The following is a 20,067-nucleotide window of genomic DNA, read 5'->3' as shown; positions in this document are numbered from 1 at the left end:
CCTTTGGTTTAGAATAAAGCCATTCTGTGCTTATAGGGAGCTCACTCTGTATTGGTTTTAGTTTCCATGGACAAATTCATATTTGGGAGAAGGTTGACATCCACACATCTTAATTATAGACTAGATAGCTCAATATTGTATTATCTATTTCAGACAAAGTAACTCAGTAGTGTTTTATCATATTGTATCATCTATTTTCTTTACATTCTTTACATTTTATTATAAATTTACATGTATATGACATACTTAAGCTAAAACTAAAGTCCCTCTGACTTAAAATAAATATTTCAATTTAAAAAGTGATTTTCTTACCAGATTTTTAAATTTTTATTATTTCAATAATCATCAAAGCAGCTTTGGTTTTGACATAATTTTTAAATCATGCATCTCACTTGTACATATTTTACCAAAATAGGATTTTTTTAAGTACCATAAAGATACCAAAACAAGCAATTTTCTATTATATATATTTATCACTATGATTTTACCTTCCATATTTCTCTAATATCACAAATAAAGAATGACTCTAGGGTTTTCAGGAGTTTTTTTTTATCTTTTGTATAAGTGACGAGTGTATAATGATACATGTATATTGCTATATTATATTACAGAGAAGACTTAGATGCACCTGATTTAACTATCATAGATTTCAACACTATATCACCTGTACAGTTACGTAGTTTAGAGCCTGCATTGATTGATACACCGGAAGTTATACATGAAAAAGAAGCGTTCCAACGCTTCATGCGACGAGAGATACAGTATTGGGGAGTGAGTATAAAAGATTATAATTTGGTTTAAGCATATTTATTTAAGCTTGATTGTGACACAAGGTCTTGCAACTTCAAAATAATATTTATCTCTTTCGAGTCCTCTTCCTGGAACCAATCAGTACTGGTGTCATATGAAGAAACATGGTCCTGACCCGATTAGGGCTCGAACCCATGATCCCCGGGTTGAGAGGCAGACACCTTAACCACTAGGCCACCGCTTGTAATTTTATATGGAAAATCCCAAAGATTTAGTTTTAAGATGAAGTATTCTTGATATGCTGTTTGAAGACCCTTTAATCAATGATATATTTTTATAGATACATGTCATAAAGATTAAATATGGAAATTTTATATCAGATAATACAGCAGTAGGATACAGGAATCTATAACTTTAATGCTTTAATGAACAAACAACATCTCTAGTTGATTCTATAGCATACACACATATTTAATACTGATAAAATTTCCCGTGGATCCGATACCTTAACGGTTAAAATTGCGCATGCGCAGATTGTGTGACTATTTTGTGACCCAATTTTGGTAAGAGTTTTCGTGAAATAAAGATCACAGGAATATACCATATATTGATTCGGAATATACCGTATATTGATTAGTAGATGATTATTATGTTTATATGTTTAACTGTTGGCAGAAATATGCCACTAAATCATACAATATGACATGTCAATATTATCTCATGTGTCTCATGGCATAGTGGTTAAAGTTTGCTGTTGATTACTGCTGTTGATTACAATCCTGTCAGGAACTTTGGAATCTTTCACTTAAGGAAGCTATCCAGCTAAATTATGGAAGGTCTGTGGTTCTTCTCAAGAGTTTGCTCATACCTGAAATAATGTATGAAGTCATCCTTTAAAGTAAAGTTGGAAAGTTACCATATGACCTTAACAGTGTTGGTATGAAAACAAACATCAATTGAGCCGCGTCACGACAAAACCAACATAGTGCGTTTACGACCAGCATGGATCCAGACCAGCCTGCGCATCAGCGCAGTCTGATCAGGATCCATGCTGTTCGCTTACCAACACTATTACAAGTAGAGAAACTGATAGCGAACAGCATGGATCCTGATCAGACTGTGCGGATGCGCAGGCTGGTCTGGATCCATGCTGGTCGCAAACGCATTACATTGGTTTTGTCACGACGCGGCTCAAATCATGTTAGTATCATGTCATATTGTATCCGCATGTTGTATTTCTTTGTTTTGATTTTTCAGAAAATTTCATCATCAGTTCAACAGTTCACAGTATATAAACAATCACGAGGTATACGTTGTGTAGTCCCATCACCAAATCATCGTTATATTGCAGTCGGTACTTTCCATGGTAAGTAAATCACTTAATTGTTATTGTTTGAAAGGTTTTTTTGAAAACAGTGGATGGATATTACTCACTATACTTTCGGTGTTTAATAGGTCTGTGGTTATATTCTGGTGAAATGAAATATTGAGGAGCAGCTTGTGTCCACCCCCACCTATAAACATGCATACTGAGAATTTGTCATTAGACCTTGCAGGTTTGTTTTTGAGAATTGACCATGAGAGTTACAATAAAAACATTGTCTCACTAATTATTTTGAAAAAAAGAAGTGCGCGAATGATCTGAAATTTTGCACAAAGATTAGTTGTTTAAACCTACATCAAATGGTACATTTATCTGGAAAAAATATTTTCAGTCCCATCATGTCAAAAAAACCTCCGTGGAGTCCCTTTAAATAAAGGTGACTTCAAAGGTGCTTATTTTCTGTGGGATATGAAGCATGCTAGGGAATAATAGAATCTATAATTGGGTTAGATAGAGGATAGGGAAATCCAAACCTGAGGGTGATCGGTTCTATTGGGATATGAGCCTTGGGTGAAAAAGCATTTTACTGTTTGCGAAGATTTTTCGACCAATTTAGTTATTTTTCTTGGCAACATGTCATAATATTCTAGCTTCTTTATGGAATGTTGGTGGTTCAACTTTGTATGGAGCCAGGCACTTCTAAAAAAATCTGGAAAGTTGTAAAATGACCAATACAGTGTTAGTGTAACTTTAAAACAAACATTTCAACAAATATAAACAACATAAAAAATCAGGTAAGATATAGTATTAAACTGGCATTATTTTACCATTACTAAACATTGTGTATCTAACATAATGTACATGTTGTTTTATATAGGAGACATTATGATATATGATGTATTAATGAAACCATGGCGACCTATCAGAGTACTTGCCTACAACAGCAAGAATGACGAGCCTCCACTAGATATATCATGGAGTATTGATAGCTCCAGACTCATTGCTATAAACTCATTAGTATGTATAGCTTACAATTTTCACACTTTCAATGGTCCTGTGATCTCAAACTTATATATTTCCTGTGTACATATCAACTTTTATGGCAACCGAAGAAATTTTATTTTTGACAACATTTTAGCTAATTTTCATTTCTGACCAGAATGCTTAAGCCAAGTTTTAGTGCAAATTCTTCCCATGGATAAACTTATTAAATAATAAAGCTAAATGGACAAATTCTGTTATATACTCCATCATGAACTGTGGACAGATTTATTTATCAAATATTGAGGTGTTTCAATGTTTCAGTCCTGGACACATGTCAAAAATAATAATCCATTTAGATGATAAAGGGTACATATAGTATATTTATGCATGTATATATGTATGTAGTCTATGTTTATTAAGGGTGCATGCACTAATTCCCCCTTTTTCACTGTCAAGAACGGCTCCCTGACTTGTGCCATTCATGTCCTTAAAGTGTTGATTTTGAAGCACAAAGTGGTAATAATTTACCTCCAATGAATTTTGAGTCAAAAGCATATTTGTCAATGAGCACCTAAATGTACAGTAACCAGTGACAATAATGGGATAAACATTATATAGATATGAGTTGTTTATTTCCTTTTATAACCAATGCCTCACAAATTTGATACCAAATTCTGGAAAGGGATGAATTTGTTTATGTGAAATGACTATCGAGTAAGCTGAAAGAAGTTGACTGTTCCTCCGATAAATGTGAACATATAAGTAAACATTATAAGTCTCATCTATTAACTTGTATTCTTTTTAATTATTTTATTGACTTGTATATTAAAAAGTTTACTTATTTATGTTTTATTTATAGGGTTACTTACAAGTGCTGTCAATTGTTGGAGGTCCTGTACATACGACAGATTCTAAAACTCTTGCCTTACCTGTAGATGATAAAGGTGTATACCCCTTTAAACTACAGAGATTACTTGCCCTTGATGTTGATAGTCAAGATTTTGTGTTCCAACAAGGTAAGTTACAAGTTTAAAATGGTTTCCTGCAGGGGAAATTTTAAATAATTTAAAGGCATTTCATTTAACTCTTTTTAAAATTGTTTAAACAAAAAAAAGACACAATTGCATTGATAATATAGTTGTAATGATCGATCAAAAGAGCAAGGTCTTTGGAGACCGGTGACTGGTGAAGACCAGAGAGGGTCGATTAGGCCATCTTTATCATTCATAGATGGGTTGTTATAACAATCTGTATGTTTTTTGTATTTTTTTTATTTCAGTGAAATAAAACAATTATTTTGGCTTTTTGATTTTTTTTTTAAATACCATTGTGTGAATAATTCCGTGCAAAAAAATGAAGTTTACGCAGAAAATACTACATGTTGTATATTTATTTATTATGGCAGATGCCATTACTAATGTTTTAATTTTATAGATTTTCATTATAAACAATTAATTTTTTTTGTAAAATTTAAGATAGATATTAAAGGCACATCAATAATTTTCAAACACATCAAGTTTTTCACCTTAAACAGTTAAATAATGATATAAAAATAGAGATGTCATAGTACTATACACATAATAGTGTTATGTGTATTATTAAGTGTTCTTCCCAAGAGCTAAATCCGTAACATACTGGAAAACGGTGTTTAGCTAGGTTTTTGAAAAGGTCAATTAACCAATTATATACAGTTTAGTAGCGGGTTTACATACCACGTGCCCCTCCATGTACCGAAAACAGGTCATGTGCTCCTCCATGCCTCAAAAACTAAACTTGTACCAATACCCTGTGGGCTTCAGCCTGCAAGGAACAAGTTCTAGAGATATAAAAGTTATTTACCAGACTGTTTGAAAGGGAAGTAATTATGCTGAATGTGAGAAATATAAGTTAAATAATTTATGTCTCTTTAATATTGGATTATATGCTATAGTAAAGAAATGTTATTTTTAGCTCGACTATTCGCAGAATAATCGAGCTAAGCGCTTTAAAAAGGACTGTAAGTAAAATGCAATCAAAAGGGGGACTGCAAGCAAGAACTGACAAAGGGGGACTTAGGAAAGTGCTTTAAAGAAAGGACTAAAGAAAAGGCTATAATAGAGGGACTATAGGAAAACGCTTTAAAAAGGATTGTAAACGGAAAAGGCTATCAAAGAGGGTCTGTATGAAAGCGCTTAAAATGACTGTAGAAAAAGGCTATCGAAGGGGGACTGTAGTAAAGCGCTTTAAAAAGGACTGTAGGGAAAGGCTATCAAACAGGGACCGTATGAAAGCGCTTAAAAATACTGTAGAAAAAGGCCATCGAAGGGGAACTGTAGGAAAAGGCTTTTAAAGGGGGTCTGTACGAAAGCGCTTGAAAAGGACTGTAGGAAAAGGCTATCAAAGGGGTACTGTAGGAAAGCGCTTTAAAGAAACGACTGTAGGGAAAAGGGTATCAAAGGGCGTTTGTAGCAAAGTGCTTTAAAGAAAGGAATTAGGAAAAGGCTATCAAAGGGTGTCTGTAGAAAAGCGCTTTAAAAAGGACTGTAAAAAAGGCTATCAAGGGGGTCTGTAGGAAAGTGCTTTTAAGAAATAACTGTAGGTAAAGGCTATCAAAGAGAGCCTGTAGGAAAGCTTTTCGAAAAAAGACTTAAACTGGAAAAGGCTTTCAAATGGGTGTCTGTAGATAAGCGCTTAAAAAGGACTGTAGGAAAAGGCCATCGATGGGAGACTGTAGGTAAGCGCTTTTAAAAGAGCTGTAAGGAAAAGGCTATCAAAGCGGGACTGTAGTTAAGCTCTTTAAAGAAAGGACTGTATGAAGGGGCAATCAACGTAGGACTGTAGGAAAGCGCTTTAAAGAAAGACCTTTAGGAAAAGGCTATCAAATGGGGACTGCAGGAAAGCGCTTTAAAAAGGACTATGAGGAAAAGGCTATCAAAGAGGATCAGTAGGAAAGCGCTTTAAAGAAAGACATTTAGGAAAAGGCTATCAAAGGGGTACTGTAGGAAAGCGCTTTATAAAGGACTATAAGGAAAAGGCTATCAAAGAGGGACTGTAGTAAAGCGCTTTTAAAAAGGACTGTAGGAAAAGGCAATCAACGTTTGACTGTATGAAAGCGCTTTAAAAAGGACTGTAGGAAAAGGCAATCAACGTTTGACCGTAGGAAAGCGCTATAAAAAGGACTGTAAGGAAGAGACTATCAAAGGGGTGTGTAGGAATTAAAGCGCTTTAAAGAAAGGACTGTAGTAAAAAGGCTATTAGCAGGGGTATGTAGCAAAGCGCTTTAAAGAAAGGACTGAAGGAAAAGGCCATCGATGGGAGACTGTAGGTAAGCGCTTTTAAAAGAGCTGTAAGGAAAAGGCTATCAAAGCGGGACTGTAGTTAAGCTCTTTAAAGAAAGGACTGTATGAAGGGGCAATCAACGTAGGACAGTAGGAAAGCGCTTTAAAGAAAGACCTTTAGGAGGGGAACTGTAGGAAAGTGCTTTAAAAAGGACTTTAAGGAAAAGGCTATCAAAGAGGGACAGTAGGAAAATAGGAAAGCGCTTTAATTATATAAAAATAAAGAGAGTCTTTAGGAAAAGGATATCAAAGGGGTACTGATGGAAAGCGCTTTAAAAAGGACTATAAGAAAAAGGCTATCAAAGAGGGACTGTAGTAAAGCGCTTTAAAGAAAGGACTGTAGGAAAAGGCAATCAACGTTTGACCGCAGGAAAGCGCTTTAAAAAGGACTGTAGGAAAAGGCAATCAACGTTTGACCGTAGGAAAGCGCTATAAAAAGGACTGTAAAGAAGAGACTATCAAAGGGGTGTGTAGGAATTAAAGCGCTTTAAAGAAAGGACTGTAGTAAAAAGGCTATTAGAGGGGGTCTGTATCAAAGCGCTTTAAAGAAAGGACTGAAGGAATTATATACAATTGTAAATATATTTCATAACAAAATATAGACTTAAAGTTTCTATACTAATTTAGTTTTGATGTTTTATCCTTTCTTTAAATAACAGGTCTCTTAATGTTCTTATTATCGAAAGTTAATATATTCATAGTAACATCAAGATGGCACCATAACTCCGAGAATCAAACAAAGGTGGTTAATGATTGAATGTTAGCCTGGGTTCCAGTCAGTCGATTTTTTCTGTGCTTCAGTTCGGCAAATCTTTAACATTTTTAAGCGTATGTTATGAATAAGCAAAACATATCAACGCATTGAACCAAGGCAAATTGAATGTACTTGGTTTGTATAACTAAGACCATCTCCATTTACCCATTGCTCCATATATGTATTGTAGATGTTAAATTAATAGATTTTTTTTTTATTTCTAACCTATTTCTAATATGTTGTAATTAAAGTTGTTATCACACTTTAGTGAAATTTTATTTATGTATATAATTATGCTTTCTAATTACCTCCCTTTATTAACATGAAATTTCTTTTCTTTACAGATAATGCATTTTAGAACTTACTATATTGATAAATCTTCATTTGAGCATTATATTTTTGATATAAAACCATAAAAAAAGAGTTACAGGATCTCTTATTGTTCTTTCCAGCGACATAGAAGACATCTTTGTTCTTTCTTCAGCTTTAACAGGTAATGAAAATCTATCTAATTCGACAAAATCTGCATAATTCGACGTATGCTTTCGCGTCCCTAAAGTATATTAGAAAATATATAGGATTATTGTCATAATATCCATTCATATCTTATGCACATTTATTACCTACATGTTTAAATAATCGTAATTTGTAATCAAATAATGTACAATACTTGACACAGATTTACAATTTTGAATACAGTGAAACCTGAAGTAAGACGCACGTTTACTATATGCAAGATATTTAATTCTCAGAATATCAATAGTTTAATCCCAAATATCAATAGTTTAATCCCAAATATCAATAGTTTAATCTTAAAAGGATTGAAATGTTATCATAATTTTCACGCGATATCAATTTCGAAGACTGACCAACATATCCCGGCAAGTTAATATGATTGTCAAGGTACGTTTCAAGTTTTATTTTTAACTAGGCCCATATGGGCATCAGTGTTATGAACAGCAAATTTTACAAACAAATGAGCATTAACAACAATATAATACAAATGTGTAAATACAGCTTGTAGACAAACTAATGTGCATGATTAATACAAAAATAAGACTAGAGATACTTATGTATGACTTATAGAGATGAGATAAAATACTAATAACATAATGCAACCGCACTATGAAAATTCCTGACCGACAACACAAATGAAGTGACAAGGTTCCGTGGCGTAACCACAATATGGGGCCCATGACACCCCATATTGTAACCACACCAAGCCCGTACAATTTGTTCCACTGACATTTAATAGGAAGTGTCATAATGCGATAATAAATGTCATAAGACCTTAAAGATAAAAAATAAAAAATAATTAAATAAAATACATAGAAATAGATCAATCAAATAATGAAAATAAAGGCAATACTTACAATCATACAGTTCAACGGTGCTTGAATTCAGGTCACCTAAGATATATACGCCACCAATGTTCCTACATTTTCAAATATCGGTATTAAAGTGTTAAAAAAGTAGAATTGGAACAAAAAAATGAATTAACATGTCTGTATATAAGTGATTTTTCTAGTGGAATGAAACATACGAAAAATTATAATCTCTATCAGCATTTGCAAATTTTATATAGTCTTATATATATTACAAGATACAAAGGGCATTTTCATACATTTCTTTGTAATATATAACAATGCCCCCACTTTCACGTTTTGCCCATATTGTTAATTTTGCTCTAGGACATTAAAAACAGTTATATCGTTCAATATGTACACTAGTGTTTGCCAGGTTTCTGTTATTAGTAATTTATTTTACCAGTAATCAGACACAAAGATAATGAAATAACAGTCATTGAATTCGTTTCTTACATTTTGTACATTGAAGCTACATGTATACGATTTTACCGTGGAGTGATTATATAGCTCCGTATTATATAAATATGACAACACAGCAAGACGACATGAATTTTAAGATTATCAGACAAAATGTTTAGATGACATGAAAGTGTAATACTGCTCAAAACTTGATTAAATGTTTACGTTTTTAAAATCCGGTTTTAGTTCTTTACAAAATTGTATGATACACTCGTTATCGTGTAATCTTGTACGACTTTGCTATTATACAGTTAGGCAAGGGATATAATGAAAATACCAGAAAATTACTTTACATTAAACATAATTCAATATATCAGATATTTATATCATATCATAGAATTTAATAAAATAAGTCTGTTTTCCTGAGTATTCACTAAAAACAAAAGAAAACGACAACAACTACAAACAAGAAACAAATAACAAAACAACAAAAACAACAAATAGCCCCCCCCCCCCCCCCCCCCAAAAAAAAAAACACACACAAAAAAAAAAAAAAAAAAAAAAAAAAAAAAACAACAAAAAAAACAAACAAAAACAACAACAACCCCCCCCAAAAAAAAAAACAACAACAACAAAAAAAAACAACAACAGTAAACACAAACACACAAACAAACAGAAGAGAAAATAAAACAAAACAAGGTCCAAAATGGAATTAAGAAGAATTTATATCTTTGTCAAAAAGGAGCTCTAAAATTTGACTACTGGCCTACATAAATATATCCGGTTACAGTCGCCCATGTAATAATTTTCCGGTGACGAGAGTAAACAAATCTGAACACACACAAAGTGTTAATAAATTTATTTTTCTATACATGTAGATTTATTTATCTATTAACATCAGTTGGACCGACTTACTTCTAAGGGGGACAACACCGCAATACAGCAATTTACTGTTTACTGAAGAATTGTCTCCCTTAGCTACGTATAATTTATGACTTCAACAGGTTTTGTTTAGAAACATTTTAAAAGCATACTTTATGCCTGGTTAATCTTGACAGTCAGACTACCACTACTGACCTTCAATAAAAAAGTCTTTAGTGTTTGAAATTATTTTTTGTCCGATATAATTGCAGTATTAAACACACATAGAGAAGCGCACTTCGTTTTCGTTAAAATATTGTTATTTTCTCATTTCTCAGTGTGTTATATAGTATATTCAATCACAATAAGCATACATCAACTATGCATTTTGATTCCATCGTGGTTAAGCAGTAAATTCTCGGTATTGAATATTTTTTATTAATTGATAAGAGAGATGTCTATACAAAAGGCCGGTACAATAAAACAAAAGTGAGTGGATTTGAAAATCATTGTTTTATCACAGTTACGATAGTATGTTCATGTTTTTGATCTTACATGAGTTGTCATATGATTATAGAATTTTGTAAAACGAGTTAATGAAAACATCATAAAGCGAACCTATAATAAGTTTAAGATTTTTTTTAAGTAATGACAACTAATGTCAGTCTCTTTTTATCACAAAAAATCACAATCAAATTTGTGTAAACAAATACAGTGTTAAATAAAATTATATCGCGAGCACAATATTATTTATTATACGAGTTCAATCAAATTTAATAATGATCCCACATGAATATATCTATTGTACTTAAAAGACACAGTAAACAAGTGTATTTTTTCTTTCATTGACGCGCTTCAAGTGTAACTTAAACGTTTTGCATTCTTTTTGCCATGTTTGGATAAAGCAGATAACTTGGTTACGTATGGTTATAAAGTAACTGTACGTGGAGTACGCAACGTTCTGTGATTTTTTCATAATATGTTATTTTGCATGTTTATAATGACGTTGACCATGTCCAAATCATATTTATTTTAGGTCTATAAATGTGTTGAAACGTGAAGAGATACAACAACGCATATGTTTAAACGAACACATAAATTTACAAAGGAACTCAATATAAAGTTACAGTAGCCATTTGCTCCATTGTCGACGCATCCTTGGCCTCGTCGGCGATAAAGCCAGATAATGGAGGGGCGTTACATGCCTCCACAATGCTTTTACTGATAATCTCGCCATATGGAACACTAACTCATTCTGGATGTCGGGTGAAGTGTAATTCGTGCGAGGGTTACAATATTTAAGATGGTGTCGTAAAACCGTATTATGGTACTCCTGAAGCTGAACAATTCTACGATTGTAATTCAGATGTCCGTATTTAAAAGTTATTCAAACTTTTTTTCTTTTGTGGCCTGTTTTCTATGGAGATGCAGTTTATAAATAACGTTTTGTTATTTTTTATCAAATGTTTCATGTCAGGCAATTATAACAACTCATCAGACTCTTTCTATGATAATGTTTCATTATATGTGCCCCATTCACCCTATCCCACTCGATTTCCAATTTGTTTTGTGCACAGAATTTCTTGCATTTATCTTATCCAAAATATTTTTTATAAAAATGGGGATAAATAATTTAATGAGATAGATTTAGATAATTAAATATTTATATAATTAAAGGGATTCTACTGAGTTTTTGTTTCGCTTCAGTAAATTTGACAAAGAGGGCATCTATAAACGTACAAAAAAGACAGAGTCTGATAATTATGAATTGATAATAGTACAGGTTAAATTAAATATGTTTAAATGATCCTGAAATTCGACGTAAAAAGGTCCAAACTCAACTAATGTTTTCAAAAAAATAAAGAAAAGAAAAAATACCTTTACCAGGATTCGAACCAGTGTCTCCACACTCACAGAGGGAACACTCTAGCCCTACACTACATTGTATTATGAAAAACGCATAAAAATTATTTTATTTAAGAATTCTATCGATACCCCTGTTTTGTCAATATTGATAATATTGATACTGATAATGAAGGAATAACGAATTCGAGCTGGGTTTTTTGTTCATTAATTAAGCTTTCGACAAAATATTCGTCTCAGTTGCAAGCGCTTCGTAACGCTTCAAAGATTTCACTGCGTATGCATTAAAGAGAATCGAAATGATGATTTTACACACACGAACGCGCACGCACGCACAACAAAAACAATACATAACAGTTCGTTCACATTCATTTTGAAAGGGAAATATATATCGAATCCAAATGGAATGAGGTTAACCTGTTATTTTTTTTTCAATATCTAAATAAGTTTTCTCTTAAATTAAAAAAGTAAATAACAAGGAACAGAAAACAAAATGACAGGTAAACTTAATTCCTTCTGGAGTCCACATTTATTCCCTTCTCATAAACCAATAAAAAAGTGTCTGGGAACGAACTGTTTTTAAAATATATTAGCGGTAGTTTCGTTTTGATATCATATCCAATTTACCGTTGTTAAATAACATTATAAGTAAGTTGGATTTATGATAATAGATTATATTAATATTTTAAATGTATCGCATAATTTAGCCTATCCATTTTTTTAAAAATGGCATATGAAACAAATTAAATATATTGTCTTGATTCCGTACTGTTTTGATATATTGTTCTGTTTTGATATATTGTACTGTTTTGATATATCGTACTGTTTTGAAATATAAAACAAGCAGTCTCGTTTGATAGGGCATTCACTAAAACTCGAATAGCCTATTTTGAGACGATTGAAATAAAATAAAATAGAGTTCATCAATATCTAATACTAGTTATAATAGTATAATAAGCCTTTTCGTCGGATCAAAATTGCGACTTGCAAGCTTTACTGGTGGAGGAAGTTTGAACAGAAGTTGGCCACTTTTTTTTGAAGGAAAAGCAAAAAAAATTTCGTTTACTATTCGTAAGAGAGTTTTGAAGAAAAAAATCAAATTGAACATGAAATGTAGAGGAATGAAAGGCAACGATTTGTTTGGTTTGAATAACCAATAACAATTGTATACAATAGAAAAACGTAGAAATTCTAAATTGCTATAATGTGTCAATTATAATACTACATTTTAGACCTTATCTCTTACAAATGTCTCTTTGCATTTGGAAAAATATATTTTATAACGTGTAAATAGTTTCTTTTCTACAATTTTACATTCAAGCACGATCGAAGGTTATTCTTTAATATACAAACACTCCAGTAGCTAGCTTTATTTCACATGTCGTTATATTTGCCAACCCCGTACACGAGGGTGGATCAATTTGTAATGCAATATTTTCAATAAATTTATTAAAAGAGCAAAAAAATTACCATTTTCTATTTCAATCCTTCAGAATTATTTCCTTCTAAATAAAACAAAGTTTTAGTAGACGTTTAATTCAATGTTAAATTTCATCAGCATAGTCCATTTCTACTATTACAGGGAGAAGAAGTGAACTTTTAAGGACATGCACTCGTTTTTATGGATAACCCCCCCCCCCCCCCCCCGCATAAAAAAAACAAAAAATAAATAAAAAAAACAACAGAAAATACAGACCTTTAATCATACTTTATAAAAGTGTTTTTCTATTTTTCTTAACACGATAGTAATAAATATATAACATAACATTAATTTTATTTAGCATTAAACATATAATACAATATTATAGCCAACATGAAGCAAATTAAATGTTAATAATGAACAGAACAGAACAGAACAGAAATTTTATTTCGTAACGTATACAATACAGTATCTTGTTACATTACACATATCAAATATCATAAATAGATAAACACATGATATAATTCAAAGATTTACAGTATATTGGAGAATGAACATATATTGCTGCGAAAAAAAAAATTGATTTTGTATAAAATAAATGTATATCAGAATAATCTCATTTTTAATATCAGAATAATCTCATTTTAATATAAAAATTACTAGTGAAATCTAAACGTTAACAATATTTATGAAAATAATAACAACATTTTAACATTACATTTATGTATAACCTAAGCTTATCAACATATCTTTTCTTTTACTATTTGCAAAATAAATAAATTTACATAAATTTAATAATATAGACTTTTCACATGACTGAAGTAATTCTATGAATTTAAACATGCTAGGTTTTTTATAATAATATCTTTTAATGAATTTAGTGCGTATTTCCTGGTACAAATTACAAACAAGTATAAAATGGAATTCGTCTTCAATATCTTGTGTATTACAAAGTTGACATATGCGCTCATGTCTTTCAAGTCTGTTTCTACCATATCTTCCAGATTCTATTCTTAAATTATGCGCAGATATTCTGAGACGGGTTAATTGTTGTCTTGATTTCATACACTTAATTTTATCTAAATAGCATTCCATAGAAAAATTATCCTTGATATGTCTATACAATGTATTTAAAACGTTATTATTAACAATATCTGAAAACCATTTTTGTTTAAACACATCAATGACTCTTTGTTTAAAAATATTAACAAATTCTTTTGGATTATAAAGTTCAGGACAATTCCACACCTCAGAAAAACCAAATTCATCTAAAATTCCTTTTACTTTATATGCCCAGTTTTTCACTCCTTTTTTACACTGATTTAATGTATTTATATACACACATTTAACAATGATATTGCTTGAATGTATCACTTTAAACCAATATTTTATTATGTGAACATATCGATTAACATAAAGTGGGTATCTTCCAAGCTCACCATAAATTGCTGCATTACAAGAGCTTATTTTCACACCAAGAATTAACTTGCAAAATTTCAAGTGTAATCTCTCTATATCTTTAGATTTTGTAAATCCCCAGACTGGACAAGCATAATTTATGATAGAGCCGACAAAAGCATCAAATAATTGTAAGGAAACAGAAGGGGATATTTCATACTTGTTAATATTACATATTAAAACATTCATTGCTTTCAAAGCTTTACCTATAAGATATTGATTGTGAAGTACAAAGGACCCAGTGTAATTAAATACTACCCCTAAATAATTAAAATCGTCAACAATTTCCAAAGCTTCATTATTATAAAACCAACGTTCATGAGGAAGTACTGGTCCTCTATTCCGAAAAACAACTATTTTAGTTTTGGCGGTATTTACCTCTAGGCCCCATAGATTACAGTATTCAAATAAAGAGTTTAATCTTTGCTGTAAATCCTCTTGCGAGTTACCAATTATTACCATATCGTCAGCGAATAACAATAATACTATACATATTTCAAATATATTCAATCCACAATCGACCGAGTTTTGTAAAAATAATTCTAGGTCTTCCAAAAATAGTGCAAACATGGCGGGCGAATTATTTTGGCCTTGTCGTAGCCCAACCGATAAATTGAAAAACTCTGAAAATGTATTGCAATGTTTAACACACGACTTAACAATTGAATACATTGATTTAAAAGTTCTAAGTAACTTCCCATCTAATCCCATATTAAACAATTTATACCACAATGCATTGCGGAATACGCAGTGAGAGGAATGGTTAACATGTAATTAATAAATATATACATGTAGGTGATACGTGTGAACTATTATGTACTGGCGTTAAAATAAACCGTCGATATAAGATTTGCCGCGAACTTTTGGGACAACCTTCGTATAACGCCTGAAGGGAACGAATAGAAAAACATAATTTCAATGATTTAAGCATAAAGGAATAAATTTAATGACTTGATCTAGCTAGGGGCTAAATTATTTGTTAAATTTCAGGCCAATGTGTTTATTCTAATCGAAATTAATATTTTAGGATTGATACTTGGATTCATTTTATTTTAAATAATTTGGACTTGAGTTTAAAAACAAAAACAAAATACAAAAACATTTTAGCCAGAATTATTGAGAATGGAGGAATCCAAAGATAATCCGGATGAGACAATGTCTTTTAAAGAGAGACGGGCTAGGTTCGAAAAGGTATTTAATTCCATGTACTTAAACGTTATTTACAAAAAATTCTAACACCACATTTACTACTTGCATAGCTGTTCATTTTTGGTGTTTTATTATTTAGTCCTTAATAAAACAAAATCAAATAAGAATGATTGTAGCTGTTCTAAAATAGAATAAGATCTTTTGATATAAAAATGATAAGGACTGACCATATTTTGATAGTTTAGGAATGTGTCGAAAAGTAAGCCTGTTGCGAGATTTATTTAAAGAAACTTTACATATCAGATGACAACGAATGTTGACAGGTCTTTATGTCAATGAAGCCTCGCTTCATACTCATACAAAATTGTAGAATGTTGCATGACGATTCACTAAGGAATGGCTATTATGTCAGTGAAGCATCAGTTCATATTTAAATGTAACGTTAGGGTTTGCAGATCGATTCAATTAATCCAGGTGACAAGGTGACAAGAGGAAATGCATAAACTAAAGCCAATTACATAATTAAAACTTTCACAAACTACAGTATGTCCAGTTAACAATATTTATTGTATTTCCTTATACAGGAAGCATATTTGTGACTTTTGACGCTAATAGAGACACTGGCAAACAACATAGCAATGTTAAGCAATAATTAATACTATTAGTAATGTGACAAGAAATCATTTTTATCATGCAACTGCTATGGTTACCGCCCGATTACACTTGCCTGATAATTATTTTTGATATCAGGTCAGTAATCTGATATCAAAAATAAGCCCCGCCCATTTTAACGGACTTTTTTCATTGCTTATATTCTCATTTTATAGGCATGTGAATTCTACAATTTTATCTCATACCCTTACATATCTTGAATCAAGATGCGATATTTATTTATTATTTATTATTTCTATTTCGATTACCAATAAATTAGATAGCGAATATCATATGTAAACATTACAAACAGGCTGAGAACTTGTAAATGTCTTTATTTCGCCAAATAATTATTTAATAACTGAACAAATTGTTAAGTTCAAAAATAAGACGCATGTTTGTGTAGCTTGTGTTTGATTGCCGATTTGACTTTTCTTTGATTGAAATTATCGTGAACTTTTGAATTTGACAATTCAAGGAAAAAGTGCAGTAAAGTTTATGTGATTCTTAGGGGATTTTTGGATCGATGTTTAAAGGTAAGAATCTTATCGTGTTACATTCTGTTGTATCTATTATCACAGGAAATAATCTCGAGTCGAAAGAAAAAATGGCCGCCATTTACAAATTCTAAGTTTCAGGGGCGGAGGAATTTGTTTTCAAGAATTATTTTTTTGAACAAAAATGCCACTTTCTACGAAAGTATCTTATTTTGCATTTTTGACAGTTTTATGTGTTACATGATAATTAAAAAAACATGCTACTGTCTTTTGATAACAATTTTTACAAGGCTCGGCTGATATGGGCAGAAATGGCTCGGCAAGCCTTGCCCTTTTTAGCCCATATCAGCCTCGCCTGATAAAATTGATATCAAAAGATAGTAGCATGTTATTCTCTATAATTCAAGGAAAATATGGTAATGCTTCATATGCATTAAATGGCATTTGAAGAACATGCATACCAGGTTTGCAAACCTCATCAGGGTGTCGAACATATAGAGGTTCGATTCTTATTTAAGCGAGGTGAAATGGTGCAATACGAAGTAATGGTGAATTTTAGAATGTAAACATATGTCCGAGTGAGTATATTTCATAAAACTGATTACAAAGACAAATACCGGCTAATTAAGTCATGGCACATTGCTTATCGGTATAGATATTTTACATGTTCATCGTCAATATATAAGTGCTGATGAACCAATGAGTTTTGTAACTGCAAAATGTGTGACATAACAGATTGAAGTTTTGACGTTACAAAAAAGTTATTTTTCATGTAAGGACTGTTTTTATACTGTTAAATGAAAAGTGGTAACTTTACTGTGACTATAAAATATTGTCACATGATAATGCATTATAAAAATAAGTAAATCTAATTATAGTAGATAGTTTATTTACGTTCTGACCCAGCTAAAAACTGAATGTGGAAGATATAAAAGTTAAACGTATGAAAACTTTATGTATTTTTTAATAAACTTGAATCATAACCATGTATAAAGTTATAATACAACTGTATTATAACAACTTTTCGCAAAGGTTTGTTTATTTAAGATAAATAAACCTATGCGAAAAGTTGTTGTTATTATATCCTGTAATATAAAATTCTTTAAAAAAAATTCTTTTATGAAAGTAATATGTTTTAGATTGATAATTGGAAAGTTATTTCTAAAGGTCTGCAGTCTGTAAGTGAGCGTTTCGTTATCGAGCAGTAAGCATTGTAACATAATTTGGACAATCTTGGTCTTTATTATAAAGGTATGTAAAGACTGTCATTAAACAATGAAAAACTGAAAGAAAGACATAATTACATTTTTATTCAGTAACTTACTCGAAATAATCACCCTTGAACATTATAGTAGTCTAATCCAGCATTATCAGTACTGCCACAATAATAATAAAATAATTGCTCATCAGAAAGTCATAGATAAAGAACCTTAAAGATCCTGTTACACAATTTTCTTATGGTTTTAAATCATAAATATGATGCTCAAATTAAGATTTATCAATATTGTAGGTTCCAAAAAGCATTATTTATAAAGATATTAACGCATTTAACATTTCATGTAAATAAAGGGAGGTAATAAAAAATTTATTTTCTATAAAGTTTAAGTCAAATTTTATAAGAATTTGAGAAATGAATGCATATATTTTAATGATTACATATTATATGCACAAATATTTGCAAAACATAATTTACGTATTCTTCGATGTTTGAACATTGTTTTATTTGCACAATTATGTACATATATATAAATTCACTTAAAGTGGTATACCACCTTGATCACAACATACAGGATCTTTAAGCAGTATTGTTTATTCGAACAGATGAGTATGGAGGACTACAACAATACTTCAGATGAGATGACGTGTGTGAAAGAAAGGGTGGCGATGTTCGAAAAAAGTCGTGCTACACCAAAGGTATTTCTTGCTCCATATAATAAGAGTCAAACATAAACATAGAAATTCATCTTGGAATACATGATTCCAAACATTAGTTATTTAAAAAAATAAACTTTATTTTTTCGTTCGTGCTAAAAGGTTTAGTCGAATATTTACAGGAGCACACATTCGTACAAAAACCTTATGTTAAAATTTCCGTATTTGTAAGGTTTAGCTACATGTATTCATTTTTAATCATAACCAGTATGATTGAAACACGTGAAAAGTACTTACCAACCAGTTAGTTAACTTAGGTGTTTGAAACGAAAATACAACAGGAAGTTGTTACTTAACATACTATTTGGATTATATTTCATATATAGGAATTTTAACATATTTAATCTGACTTTTGAACGTAGATTGATATCTTAACGTTTAACAAAAATATTTAACGAAAAGATATTTTTGATGATCCCTAAGTACTCCTAATTAGAAATTAAATGTAAAAAACAGTCATATGAATAATTTAAGTAAATGTATTGTTAAGTAAAGAAAAATAAAACTCAATTTATTCGGTGATTCTGTTTTATAAAAACCACAAAACCGATAATTAGATATGTTGGCAACAATGTAGTACTGTGATTATACCAATTACATTTAGAATGAAAACCGTGTTCAACGCTTGAAGTCTGATGTGGAAGACAGTTTTAAATTAACAAGAGATTCGAAAAGGTCTTCAAATCCAGAGATGGAAACAAAGCATTTGAAAAAAGTATGTATCAAATGACTAAAGCCTTAATACAAAGGTATGGTTGTTAAGCATGATTTATACTAAAGTAAATAGACCAGAAAGGGAATTTAACGAACCTAATTAGTTTATTTGGGAGAGCATTGGAGACAGAGCCACTATTTCCATATTCTGAGATGGGGGGGGGGGGGGTCAAATTTCTCTGTAAAACAAATGAAGTGAGTCTAATGATAATTTGGCTCTCACCGTTGATTCAGATGTCATGTGAGGTAAGTAGTTAGTCACTTGCGGGTAATTTAATGGATAGACTAAATAATAAATTAAATCGACGCAAAAACAGAAAAAAGAGACACACTTTGCATTTGCAACACTGTCGTATTGGTTCTAAAATTTTCCTTACAAGTTCTAAATTTGTTTTAGACATTTTTACGCTACGATATTTACATAGTAACGGAAGTAGCATTTACCGCATATTCTTCGTAGGGCAAAATAACAATAACAAAAGAATAGATAAAATCAGTTAAAACACTTTCAGAAACTTTTGATGCAATCAGAAAGATTAATGATAAATTACCTTAAAATGTACACGAAGGTTTACTAGTTGCATTTTAAAGCACTTAACTCCTAAATTAGAGTTACTATAAACCGGA

General features: G+C 31.2%; 1 protein-coding gene across 1 annotated transcript; it reads left to right on the top strand.

The window, feature by feature from the left end:
* Positions 1 to 611: 611 nt before the first annotated feature.
* On the top strand, positions 612 to 7,487 carry LOC132744191 (uncharacterized; the record flags this gene model as incomplete). Its single annotated transcript, XM_060732816.1, is given in 5 exon segments — positions 612 to 771; positions 2,008 to 2,116; positions 2,952 to 3,091; positions 3,918 to 4,074; positions 7,474 to 7,487. Coding segments are annotated over 5 exon segments (580 nt in total), but the record flags the coding sequence as incomplete, so codon positions are not given.
* Between the last annotated feature and the right edge of the window lie 12,580 nt (positions 7,488 to 20,067).

This window comes from Ruditapes philippinarum, unplaced genomic scaffold (assembly GCF_026571515.1).
Source record: "Ruditapes philippinarum isolate M1 unplaced genomic scaffold, ASM2657151v2 ctg6992_1_1_1_1, whole genome shotgun sequence".
Lineage (NCBI taxonomy): Eukaryota > Metazoa > Mollusca > Bivalvia > Venerida > Veneridae > Ruditapes > Ruditapes philippinarum.
This window is presented reverse-complemented; position numbering and strand designations above follow the sequence as displayed.